This window comes from Tachyglossus aculeatus, chromosome 4, assembly GCF_015852505.1.
Source record: "Tachyglossus aculeatus isolate mTacAcu1 chromosome 4, mTacAcu1.pri, whole genome shotgun sequence".
In the NCBI taxonomy this organism is placed as follows: Eukaryota; Metazoa; Chordata; class Mammalia; order Monotremata; family Tachyglossidae; genus Tachyglossus; species Tachyglossus aculeatus.
In genome coordinates, this window is record NC_052069.1 from 115,401,677 (window position 1) to 115,415,602 (window position 13,926).

The following is a 13,926-nucleotide window of genomic DNA, read 5'->3' on the forward strand; positions in this document are numbered from 1 at the left end:
CAAAGCCTGTACTCTTTCCACTAAGCCACACTGCTAGGCAGGTGGAAGAACAGCTTTCTCCCACATTATTCCCCCTCATAATAATAATGGCATTTGTTAAGTGCTTATTATGTGCTGTGCTTTACTAGGCACTACAAGCAAATCAAGTTGGACCCAATCCCTGTCCCACGTGGGGCTCAGAGTCTCCATCTCCATTTTCCAGATGAGGTAACTGAGGCCCAGAAAAGTGAAGTTACTTGCCCAGGGTCACACAGCAGACAAATGGCAGAGCCGGATTAGAACCCTTAATCTTCTAGCCCCCAGGTCCGTGCTCTGTCCACTACACCGTGTAAGTGCTCAGTAAGTACTACTGTCTGAAAATCACCATCCTCCCTGATTCTTCAGCCCACAACCTGGGCATTATCCTTAACTCGCCTCTCTCAATGCCCATAATAATAATAATAATGGTATTTGTTAAGCGCTTACTATGTGCAAAGCACTGTTCTAAGCGCTGGGGAGGTTACAAGGTGATGAGGTTGTCCCACGGGGGGCTCACAGTTTTAATCCCCATTTTACAGATGAGGGAATTGAGGCCCAGAGAAGTGAAGTGACTTGCCCAAAGTCACACAGCTGACAGTTGGCAGAGCCGGGATTTGAACCCATGACCTTTAACTCCAAAGCCTGTGCTCTTTCCACTGAGCCACGCTGCTTCTCTATCTTTAGTCTGCCCCTGTATCCTTCATTACTTCTGAACTACCTTGTGATGATGATAATGATGATGTGCCAAGTATTGTTCTAAGCTCGGGGGAAAATACAAGCTAATCAGGTTGGACACGACCCACATCCCACATGGGGCTGACAATCTAAGTAGGTGGGAGTAGGATTTAATCCCCCTTTTACAGATGGGTAACCGAGGCATGGAGAAGTGAAGTGACTTGCCCAAGGTCACACAGCAGACAGATGGCAGAGCCAGGATTAATTAATTAATTAATGATGGCATTTATTAAGCACTTACTATGTGCAAAGCACCGTTCTAAGCGCTGATTAGAACCCAGATCCTCTGACTCCCAGACTAATGCTCTTAAAATAGGATTAAAATACTCTCAACCTCCCATAGCAATTACGTACATAGTCATTCAGTCGTTCAATTGTATTTATTGAGCGCCTACTGTGTGCAGAGCACTGTACTAAGCACTTGGGAGAGTACAATACAACAATAACAGACACATTCCCTGCCCGCAACACACCCCATTAGTAAAGCACTAAGTCACGCGTATTTTTACCAAGACAATGCTAAGGATACACTTCCAGAATGATTTCAGATGGAGAGAAGGCGTTCTGGAAGAGATGTGTCCCTGGTGTTGCTATGGGTCAGAGATGACTCGACGGCATAAGACAGACACACAGACGTGTCTGTATATCCCTTTTCTTTCTTCCTTCTGCCTGTAAAGTACGCTCCTGCGGGAAATGTGTCACTTCCTTCATTCATTTAATCGTATTTATTGAGCGCTTACTTGTGCAGAGCACTGGACTAAGCACTTGGGAAGTACAAGTTGGCAACATCTAGAGACGGTCCCTATCCAACAGCGGGCTCACAGTCTAGAAGGGGGAGACAGACAACGAAACAAAACATATAAACCAAATAAAATAAATAGAATAAATATGTACAAGTAAAATAAATAAATAAATAGAGTAATAAATATGTACAAACAAATATACATATATACAGGTGCTGTGGGGAGGGGAAGGAGGTAAGGCGGGGGAGATGGAGAGGGGGAGTACCTTGTATGTACTTGCGAAGTGTCGTTTAGGCTAGTGCTTTGCACCCAGTGAGCATCCAGTTACTACTAGAATAATAATATTAATAATGATGATGGTATTTATTAAGCGCTTACTCTGTGCCAAGCACTGTTCTAAGCACTGGGCTAGATATAAGTTAATGGGCTTAGACACAGTGCCTGTCCCACAGTGGGCTCACACTCTTAAATCCCAATTTTTTTATTTACAGATGAGGTAATTGAGGCCTGAGAAGTTCAGTGACTTGCCCTAGGTCACACAGCAGACAAGTGGTGGAGGCAGGATTAGAACCCATGACTTTCTGACTCCAAAGCCTGTGCTCTAGCCACTGTGCTGTGCTGCTTCTCCTTACTTTAGTGTGTTTTCCCTGCTAGAGAGTAAGCTTGTTGAGGTTAGAGCTTGTGTGTATTAATTATATTAGGCTACTCCAAGCATTTAATACAATGCCCAGAGCACAGTAGGTGCTAGAATTATTTTGACCGGTTGAATCTTAGTGGGCCTGGGAAATTCATTCATTCATTTATTCATTCATTCAATCCTATTTATTGAGCACTTACTGTGTGCAGAGCACTGCACTAAGCGCTTGGGAAGTACAAGTTGGCAACATACAGAGACGGTCCCTACCCAATAGTGGGTTCACAGTCTAGAAGGGGGAGACAGACAACAAAACAAAACATATTAACAAAATAAAATAAATGGAATGGAAATCATCCCCACCTCTTCAGTCATCACTAACCCAAAACCTCTCCAACGCTTGCAGACCGCAGGCGAAATCAATCATTGGATGGTATTTATTGATCACTTACTCTGTGCCGAGCACTATACTAAACGTTTGGGAGAGTACACTACTGCAGAATTAGCAGGCACGTTCCTGCCCATAATAATAATGATAATACTAATGGCATTTATTAAGTGCTTACTATGTGCAAAGCACTATTCTAAGCACTGGGGAGGTTACAAGGTGGTCAGGTTGTCCCACGGGGGGCTCACAGTCTTAATCCCGATTTTACAGATGAGGTAACTGAGGCCCAGAGAAGTTAAGTGACTGGCCCAAAGTCACACAGCTGACAATTGGCGGAGCCGGGATTTGAACCCATGACCTCTGACTCCAAAGCCCGGGCTCTTTCCACTGAGCCACGCCGCTTCTCTGGCCTTACAATCTAGAGGGGGAGAAAGAATTCCATGAAGAAAGTATGAAATACGGACACCTTGTCATGACATAACAGACAGCCCCTCGGGGCAGCGTTTCTGCCATCTGGGTGTTTCGTACAGTTGAGTTTCAGGAAATATTCAACCTCAAGAACAATCCAACAGTCGTATTTCTTGCATGCTTACTGTATGCAGGGCACTGTACTAAGCGCTTGGGAGAATACAGTATAACAGACTTGGTAGACAGGTTCAAAATAAGACATTCATTCATTCATTCAATCATATTTATTGAGCGCTTACTGTGTGCAGAGCTCTGTACTAAGCGCTTGGGAGAATACAGTATAAGAGAGTTGGTAGATAGGGTCAAAATAAGACACTCATTCATTCATTCATTCAATCATATTTATTGAGTGCTTACTGTGTGCAGAGCACTGTACTAAGCGCTTGGGAAGTACAAGTTGGCAACATATAGAGACAGTCCCTACCCAACAGCGGGCTCACAGTCTAGACACCACACTGCTTGTAGCAGGGGGCGCATGGTGATGTGAAAGAGAGAGGAAAATCAATCAATCAATCAATCGTATTTATTGAGCGCTTACTGTGTGCAGAGCACTGTACTAAGGGCTTGGGAAGTACAAGTTAGCAACATATAGAGACAGTCCCTACCCAACAGTGGGCTCACAGTCTAAAAGGGGGAGACAGAACAAAACCAAACATACTAACAAAATAAAGTAAATAGAATAGATATGTACAGGTAAAATAAATTAATAAATAAAATACAGGTGCTGTGGGGAAGGGAAGGAGGTAAGATGGGGGGATGGAGAGGGGGACGAGGGGGAGAGGAAGGAAGGGGCTCAGTGTGGGAAGGCCTGCTGGAGGAGGTGAGCTCTCAGTAGGGCCTTGAAGGGAGGAAGAGAGCTAGCTTGGCGGATGGGCAGAGGGAGGGCATTCCAGGAAAAGGGAGGAAGGGATTTTCCCGATGCGCTGGAGATGGTTCTTGTGACTTTTCAGGGTTACAAAACAGTTGCCCGCCTCATCCCTGTAGAAACCCTCATGAGACGGTTTGGAAACTGTGCTTGGCTGAGCACTTTTCCAGTAAGCAGCCAGGGAATGTGACAACCTCCTCGGTGCTGCTTTAAGGAAATGGGCTCCTTTTGGGTGTGGGCCGGAAACGTGTAGCCGAAGGCCTGGCCGGGGTCCACACGCACTGTGGGGAAGGCTGAGGGAGGAGGGTGGGGGGGTCAAGGCTTCAGCTCCCCTTCCGTTGCCTCCCTCCTCTGGGAGAACCTGGCTTCAAGGAAAATTCAGCTCCCTGAGGAGGAAGGGAGAGAGCTGAAAGTAACCCAGCCTTTCCTGTGTCTTCCCCTGTTCTCCAGGACTTGTGGAGTTCCAGGAATTTGTTACTGAAAGCTAGCCTTTCTATGGAGGAGCAGCGTGGCTCAGTGGAAAAGAGCCAGGGCTTTGGAGTCAGAGGTCATGGGTTCAAATCCCGGCTCTGCCAGTTGTCAGCTGTGTGACTTTGGGCAAGTCAATTCACTTCTCTAGGCCTCAGTTACCTCATTTGTAAAATGGGGATGAAGACTGTGAGCCCACCGTGAGACAACCTGATCACCTTGTAACCTCCCCAGTGCTTAGAACAGTGCTTTGCACATAGTCTTGCACATAGTCCTTCTAGACTGTGAGCCCACTGTTGGGTAGGGACCGTCTCTATATGTTGCCAACTTGTACTTCCCAAGCACTTAGTACAGTGCTCTGCACACAGTAAGTGCTCAATAAATACGATTTGATTGATAGTAAGCGCTTAATAAATGCCATCATCATTATTATTAATTAATGCCATCCGGCAGCGTGGCTCAGTGGAAAGAGCCCGGGCTGGGGAATCAGAGGTCATGGATTCAATGACAATGAGCTCACAGTCTCAATAATAATAACTGTGGCATTTGTTAAGCACTTACAACGTGCCAGGCATTGAATTAAGTGCTGGGGTGGTTACAAGCAAATCAGGTTGGACGTGGGCCCTGTCCCACATGGGGCTCACAGTCTTAATCCCCATTTTACAGCTGAGGTAACCGAAGCACAGAGAAGCTAAGTGACTTGCCCAAGTTCCTACAACAGACAAATGTCAGAGCTGAGATTAGAACCCAGGTCCTTTTGACTGCCAAGCCTGTGCTCTATCCACTAGGCCATACTGCTTCTGCAGTCAATTGGATTTATTGAGCGCTTACTGTTTTCAGAGCACTGTACTAAGCGCTTGGGAGAGTGTAGCCCAAAAGGGCTGTGGGGAATCAATCAACTGTACGCCGCATTTACCGTGTGCAGAACAGTTTACTAAATCCTTGGGAGAGTACGATATAACAGACTCGGTGACACTTTCCCTGCCTACAAGGAGCTTACAGTTTAGAGAGGGATACAGACAATTAAATAAATTACGGCTACGTACATAAGTACAGTGGGGCTGAGGATGAGGTAAATAAAGGATACAAATCCTAGTGCAAGGGCTACGTGGAGAAGAGAGGGAGAAGGGGAAATGAGGGCTTAAGTCGGGGAAGCCCTCTTGGAGGGGATGTGATTTTAATAAGGCTTTGAACAGTGCTTTGCACATAGCAAGCGCTTAATAAATGCCAGTATTATTATTATTGAAGGTGGAGAGAGTGATCGTCTGTCAGATTTGAAGAGGGAGAGAGTTCCATGCCAGAGGTAGAATATGGGCAAGGGGTTGGTGGCAAGAGGCTAGACCGAGATACAGTGAGTAGGTGGTCATTAGAGGGGTGAAGTAGGTTGTAGTGGAAATCAGCAAGGTAAGATAGGAGGGGGCAAGATGATTTGAGTACTTCAAAGTCAATGATGAGGAGTTTCTGCTCAATGCCGAGTCGGATGGGTGATGGAAGTTCTTGAAGAATGGGGAAACATTGATTGAGCTTTTATGCAGAAAAATGGTCCAGGCAGCAGGGTGAAGTAAAGACTAGAATAGGGAGAGACAGAAATCAGGGAGGTCATCAAGGAGGCTTATGTAGTAATAATAATAGTAATAATAATAATGATGATGGCATTTGTTAAGCACTTACTATGTGCAAAGCACTATTCTAAGCGCTGGAGAGGTTACAAGGTGATCGGATCATCCCACGGGGGGCTCACAGTCTTAATCCCCATTTTAAAGATGAGGGAACAGCTCACAGTCTTAATCCCCATTTTAAAAATGAGGGAACTGAGGCCCAGAGAAGTGAAGTGACTTGCCCAAAGTCACACAGCTGACAATTGGCGGAGCCGGGATATGAACCCATGACCTCTGACTCCAAAGCCCGGGCTCTTTCCACTGAGCCCTGCTGCTTCGCTTATTGAGCGCTTACCGTGTGCATAGCACCATACTAAGCTCTTGAGAGGTTTTTGAGGAATGGGGAAACATCGATTGAGCTGTTTTGGAGAAAAATGGTCCAGGCATTAGGGCGAAGTAAAGACTAGAATAGGGAGAGACAGGAATCAGGGGGGTCATCAAGGAGGCTGATGCAGTAGTCAATCAGTCAATCAATCATACTTATTGAGCACTTACTGTGTGCAGAGCGTCCTACTAAGCTCTTGGGAGAGTACACTATAACAGAATTGGTAGACAAGTTCCCTGCCCACAACAAGTTTCCAGTCTAGGGGGGAAGCCGAGCTGAAAACTCCAACAGTGACTGTTGAACAGGATGATGGCAACGGGGGTGAGGAGGGCGGGGAGGGGCCACACAGCATCATGTCCATCAGTGTACACGGCATCATTGACATCGATGTACGTAACATTGTACTGTATTCTCCCAAGTGCTCCGTACAGTGCTGTGCACACAGTAAACACTTAATAAATACAACTAACTGACTGACTGTCATCACGTGCGTCACACTGGGCACGTGGCATAGCAGGAGGACATTCTAGCTGCCATTCTGAACAACCTGCTTATCCTGGTTGTGAAGCAGTGTGGCTCAGTGGAAAGAGACCAGGCTTTGGAGTCAGAGGTTCAAATCCTGGCTCCGCCAATTGTCAGCTGTGTGACTTTGGGCAAGTCACCTAACTTCTCTGTGCCTCAGTTACCTCATCTGTAAAAATGGGGATTAAGGCCGTGAGCCCCCCGTGGGACAACCTGATCACCTTGTAATCTCCCCAGTGCTTAGAACAGTGCTTTGCACATAGTAAGTGCTTTAAAATGCCATTATTATTATTATTAAGCGCTTACTGTGTGTCAAACACCTGTTCCAAGCGCTGGGGTAGGTATAAGTTAATCAGGTCAGACACAGTCCCTATCCCACGAGGGGCTCACGGTCTATGTAGGAGGGAGGACAGGTATCAAATCCCCATTATACAGTTGAGGAACTGAGGCACAGAGAAGTTAGGCGACTTGCCCAAGTTCACACAGTAGGCAACTGGCGTAGCCGGAATTAGAACCCAGCTCCTCTGACTCCCAAGCCTGTGTTCTTTCCACTAGGACATGCGGCTTCTCAAGTTGAGGAGTAAGGATTTACCCACTCCTAGGCTCCCTGGTCAAGCGTGGTGGGTAATGATTTACCCACACCTCGTGGTTTAGTGGAAAAAACACCCTCTCTAGCTACTCCTTTCCCTGCAGAGCACCAACACCTTTTTCCCAGGTTCCCAGCTCATTGTGGGCAGGGAATGTGACTGTTTATCTTTTTATTTTATTCATTCATTCATTCAGTCATATTTATTGAGCACTTACTGTGTGCAGATCACTGTACTAAGCGCTTGGGAAGTACAAGTTGGCAACCTATAGAGTCGGTCCCTACCCAACAGTGGGCTCACAGTCTAGAAGAGTCTTCACCCCCATTTTACAGATGAGCGAACTGAGGCCCAGAGAAGTTAAGTGACGTGCCCGAAGTCACACAGCTGACAGTTGGCAGAGCAGGGATTTGAACCCATGACCTCCGACTCCAAAGCCCGGGCTCTTTCCCCTGAGTTGTGCTGCTTCTCTAAGTGCTTGTACTCTCCCAAGCACTTAGTACCAGGCTGTGCACACAGTAAGCACTTAGTAAATATGATTGAAAGAAGGAATGAAAAGGGTTGAGGCATTTCTACTATCAAAAAGGAGAAAGAAAATGAGGAGGAAGAGAAGGAGAAGGAGACTTGTCAGTCTCTCTTCCCTGCTGTTGTGCTGCCAACTCTGCCCCACAAGACTGTGGGGTCCCTCCGGACATCCCGGCCAAAAGTGGGATCTGATTTGGTACTTCCAGAAGACTTTCTGGTGGTGGGATGGACCCCCCCCCCCAAAAAAAAAAATTGTGACAGTGCCACCACTCAGGACCCCTGAATTCATAATCCCCTTGACACCTAATCCCCAGTAGGTGTGATGGGGGAACGAATTGATCACTGACATCTGCTAGGATCATCACGTGCCAAATTTCAGAGAACCTGTTAGTGAAGCTGCGTGGCTCAGTGGAAAGAGCCCGGGCTTTGGAGTCAGAGGTCATGGGTTCAAATCCCGGCTCTGCCACTTGTCAGCTGTGTGACTTGGGGCAAGTCACTTCACTTCTCCGGGCCTCAGCTCCCTCATCTATAAAATGGGGATTAAGATTGTGAGCCCCCTGTGGGACAACCTGATCGCCTTGTAGCCTCCCAGTGCTTAGAAGAGTGCTTTGCACATAGTAAGCACTTAATAAATGCCGTCATCATTGTTATTGTTATTATAGGGAGAATTCTAAAGGAGGAGTCATGACCCAAGGCTAGGAAAGGGCAGGAATGTGGATTAGGAGGGGAGATCTTGGGGACTTGGAGAGTTGCATGTTGCTGAGATCATCCAGTTGCGAAACTGAAGCATTTTCATGATTACGCTCTGAGTTGTTAGCATCGCTCAGCTTCCCCACTGGCCATTTCCATATAATAGTCTATATTTTTGTTTCAGAATCGGAGTTTTTCTTTAATGGTATTTGTTAAGCACTTACTACATGCCAGGCACTTTACTAAGCGCTGGGGTAGATGCAAATTAATCAGATTGGACACAATCTATGTCCCGTATGGGGCTCACTGTCTTAGTACCCATTTTATAGAGGAGGTAATTGAGGCACAGAGAAGTGAAGTGACTTGTCCAAGGTCACAGCAGACAGGTGGCCGAGCTGGGATTAGAACCCGGGTGCTTCTGTTCCCCCAGGCCTGTGCTTTATCCCTTGGGCCACACTGCTTCTCTTCTAGGCCACACTGCTTCTCTTTCTCCCCTGACGTGCTTGGTGAGATCTCCAGGGCCCAGGTAGAAGTGGGAGATTGACCAGCGGCTCCTTGATTCCCCTTTGTGCTTCTAAACATCCCCTCCCCAAATCTCATTTTGTCCTTGACTCATGCCATATCCCCTGAGTCTGCCTTTGCCAAACCTGCAGCTCAGCTCTTACCATGTCTGATCTTGTTCTCCTGGGCTTGGGACAAAATGTCCAGCGAATAATTCCACAGAGTCAGGAGGGTACGGCGAGCACCTCAGAGGTTCCGTTGTCCTGCTAGTCAGAGAGGCTGGGCTGTCCTTCACAGAGATAATAATAATTATCATTATAATGGAACTTATTAAGCACTTGCTATGTGCCAAGCATTGTTCTAAGCAGCGGGGTAGATACAAGTTAATCAGGTTAGACACAGTCCCTGTCCCACGTGGGGCTCACACTCTTAATCCCCATTTGACAGATGAGGTAACTGAGGCCCAGAGAAGTGAAGCGCCTTGGCCAAGGTCACGCAGCAGACATTTTCCACTTCCTTTTGTGTTGCCCCAACTTGCTCCCTTTGCTCTTCCCCCCGCTCCCAGCCCCACAGCGCATATATGCGTATCTGTAATTTTATTTATTTGTATTGATGCCTGTTTACTTGTCTTGTTGTCTGTCTCCCCCGCTCTAGACAGTGAGCTAGTTGTGGGGAGGGATTGTCGCTCCTTATGGTTGTATTGTACTTTCCCAATCGCTCAGTCCAGTGTTCTGCACACAGTAAGCGCTTAATAAATACGACCAAATGAATGAATGAATGTGGCAGAGCCGGAATTAGAACCCAGGACCTTCTGATTCCCAGGTCTGTGCTCTATCCATTAAGCCATGCTGCCTCCCACTCCAGATGAACTTGACTGGGCCTGAGGTTTTGGGGTAAGGGACTCCCTGGGACATGGGGCAAAAGGCGGACCAGCAAAGAGAAAGAAGAGTTGAAACTGGCGCCAGATTCATGCATTCATTCATTCAGTTGTATTTATTGAGTGCTTACTGTGTGCAGAGCACTGTACTAAGCGCTTGGGAAGTGCCAGATGACAGTTACTGCACCTGGCATGAAGTTGGAAGACTTCTTTTTTGCCTTCATTGGTAATCTGGGGTAGATCAAAGCCAGCCCCTGCAAATATATAGGAGCCACCAGGGGCTCCAGTTTCTTTTCTTTTTTTTTTATGCTATTTGTTAAGCACTTACTATGTGCCAGGCACTGTACTAAGCTTTGGGGTAGGTACAAGGTAATCAGTCCGGATATAGTCCTTGTCCCCCGTGGGGTTCACAATCTTAATCCCCATTTTACAGATGATTTAACTGAGACATGGAGAAGTTAAGTGAGTTGCACAAGGTCACACAGCAGACAAGTGCCAGAACTAGAACCCAGGTCCTTCTGATTTCCAGGCCCGTGCTCTATCCACTGGGCCACGCTGCTGTGAAAGGAATAAATACCTAAGTCACGCACATAAATTACTCCATTGAAGCTGCCATTTGAGGAAGAGAGCGTATTTCTCTGTGGGTTTGTGGTATTAGTTAAGCACTTACTATGTGCCAAGTGACTTGGGCAAATCATCAGTTACCTCATCTGTAAAATGGGGATTGAGTCTGTGAGGCCCACGTGGGACAGGGGACTGTGTCCAACCCAATTTACTTCTATCCAACCGAGTGCATAGTACAGTGACTGGCACATAGTAAGCACTTAACAAATACCACAATTATTATTGTTATAAATACACGCTGTACTACAAGATAACTGTCCCACATGCGGCTAACAGTCTAAGTAGGTGAGAGACCAAGGATTAAATCTAAGTAGGCAGAAGAGGAAGGATCTGAATGGAGAAGTGAAGTGATTTGTCCAAGGTAACACAGCAGACACATGGAGGAAGTGAAATTAGAACCCAGGTCCTTCTCTCAGGCCTGTGATCTTTCCACTAGGCCACATTGCTTCTCACATTTAGCCTTTGGAAACTTTCCCATAACCTTCAAAAAAATCACCGGAGAACTGTGCAAACAGAGAAGGTAGTGGACCCTGACAAAATTTCTAGCTCAGACTCCCAGTTCCCTTCATTAAGTTTTACCTGGGGAAGAGGCCAGCTCAGCGACCTGATTTAGGATTCTGTCCTTGGCTTTTGCCGCTTGCCTCTTCTCCACTTCAGTCCAGATGGCCTGAAAACTGTAAATGAGGTGCTCTGAGTGTCTGGGGGTGGTGCAGAGGGATTCTTTAGTGATAACTGTGGTTTTTGTTAAGCACTTACTATGTGCCAGTCACTGTACTAAGCTCTTGGATAGATACAGGTTATTCGATTGGACACGGTCCCTGTCCCTCATAGAGTCCAGAGTCTTAATCCCCAATTTGCAAATGAGGTAACTGAGGCACAGAGAAGGTATGTGACTTGCCCTAGGTCACACAGCTGGCAAGTGGTGAAGTCAGGATTAGAACCCAGGTCCCTCTGACGCCCAGGCCCATGCTCTGTCCACACTGCCTCTCTGCTTCTTTAAAATACCTTTTCCTCCTACATAGCCTATCCCAGCCTAATTACAGGCCTAGTACAGAGCTCTGCACATAATAAGCGCTCAAAAAATATGATTGACCCACTGACTGACCATTGACATCTACTAGCCACCTCCATCTGGTTTTCACCTCAACCTCCTGGGGGAGAAAAGAAAAACCTTGGAAATTTAACTTTATTCAGTAACAAATGTTTACTTTTCTACCCTGGAAAGAGGGGGAGGGTTTTTGGGTTTTGTTTTTTTTTTTCTCTGAAGGAAATGCCTTGCCGTGAGGTTGCAGCAATCTGCCCTCTCTGAAGTTTAGATGCTGCAACTGAGAATTTGGCATTTCCTCCTCAAATACATGGGGCAGGGGCTAAAATAACTCCAGCTGAGGGCGTGCCGGTGATAAAAAAAAAAAGGCTGAGCAGATGCAGCAGTCTCTTCACAAGGTTCTGTGCATGCGTGCTTGCACGGAGGATGATTATAGACTAAAAGGAGAAATTTCATCAACTATTTCCCTCTCCCTTCCTCCCTCCTCTCTCTCTGTTTCTTTCTGCCTTCTCCCCTCCCTGTTCCTGCCCCTTCTCTCACTCAGATTCTCTCACGCACACGCACAGAACGCCTGTCTCCCCTCCAGAAGAAACCCTCCTCCAACCTCAGACTTCAGAAGAGGACGAGAACTTCTCTCCAGGCTCCAAAATGATGGAAAATGAGGTGTTCGCTTCTTTTACCCTCTACAGCACAATCCTGATTTTAAAAACTTATGTAGTGGCCATCATTACTGGACAAGTGAGGCTGCGGAAGAAGGTGAGTTGAATTCTTTCTGAACCAATATTTTGCCCTCCCTGTGACATCTCTGCATTTAGTTTGGAAAAGCAAAATGAAACCCAGTTATTGAATGTAACGTTTACACTGTGTTGTAGGTTTAGAAACAAGTCCCAAGTCCAACATTTTCCCCTTATATGTCTACTCCAGTTTCCCTCTTTCTATTGGTTTTTGCCAGAGTTGGAGATCTCAGTCTTTAACATTTAAAGATCAGTTCACCTCTCAGACCTTCCATGCAGGTAAGTGCTCCTGGGGGAACGTGCAGTTTTTATTCAGTCGGCTTGACAGGAAAATCAGATTTCTTTTTGAGGTGCATTTCTGGTTGGCATGCCACTACTCGGAGCTCGTGTCTGAACTTTACAGGGCAGACTCTCTGTTTCCTCTCAGAGGAATCTCATTTAGGAGGGGGTGGAGTGGCCCAACCAAGAAAGTTAGAAATTCAAGCCTAAATTCCTGAATACCCGACAGATTTTCCCTCCAGAGCAACCAGGACCTTGAAGCTCAGGTTTCCGATAAGCAGTTCCACAAAATTCAGACTTTTCTTCATATCGACAGAGCTTGCCAACGAGCCAGGGCCCCTTTGCAAAACTAAGATGAGAGAGACAGAGAGAGTGAAGCAGAACAGTGAAATCACCAGACATAAAACTGTTCAAGAAGGGACTGTGTTTCTGCCCGAATGATGAGGGGGTGTGTGTGTTGTTTGTGAGCCAAGAGGACAGGCCTGTTTTATATTATATAAAATTATGTGAGAATGCCGGCCATTTATCATAGACTAGGAGGCTGTATTCTCTCAGGGTATGCTAGCTTGGGTAGAGAAGGATAAAGGCGAATCCTGCTCTGCTTATTGATTATTCTGCCTAGCGATATGCTTTATTGATTTGGCTCATTATGTTGCCCTACGGCTACTTTGATTCTCCAGAAAGATTGGTGGCCGATCAAAGATGGGGAGAGGAATAGGTGTGGTAAAGGTGTGCAGTCAGCAGGCAACCCTTGAACTCCTCAATGTAGCAGAGACCCTCCGCTGGGGCTGGTAGCAGTGGCCAGTGGCCCAGGACCAAAAGAAATGACTCCAAAGAATCTGAAATATTCATTCATTCATTCAATAGCATTTATTGAGCGCTTACTGCGTGCAGAGCACTGTACTAAGCACTTGGGAAGTACAAGTTGGCAACATATAGAGATGGTCCCTAGCCAACAGTGGGATCACAGTCTAGAAGATGTTTCCGAGCCAGTGGTTTGCGACCTCCTTTGATAGTATCCTCCACTGGCCCCTCTTATAACCACTGACCAAGGTAGGAAATGGTGGTTAATTCAGAACCATGCACATGGAAGCGTTTACTACATAGAGAAGCAGTGTGGCTCAGTGGAAAGAGCACGGGCTTTGGAGTCAGAGGTCACGGGTTCAAATCCCAGCTCCGCCAATTGTCAGCTGTGTGACTTTGGGCATGTCACTTAGCTTCTCTGTGCCTCAGCGACCTCATC

At 46.5% G+C, this 13,926-nt stretch overlaps 1 protein-coding gene across 1 annotated transcript in view; it reads left to right on the forward strand.

The window, feature by feature from the left end:
- Positions 1-13,926, forward strand: part of PTGES (prostaglandin E synthase) — a 52,758-nt gene that overhangs the window by 20,205 nt on the left and 18,627 nt on the right. The window contains exon 2 of the mRNA XM_038745760.1: positions 12,215-12,426. Coding sequence (XP_038601688.1) covers positions 12,319-12,426 — 108 coding nt within the window. The 5' untranslated portion in view covers positions 12,215-12,318. The remainder of the gene's footprint in view (positions 1-12,214; positions 12,427-13,926) is intronic.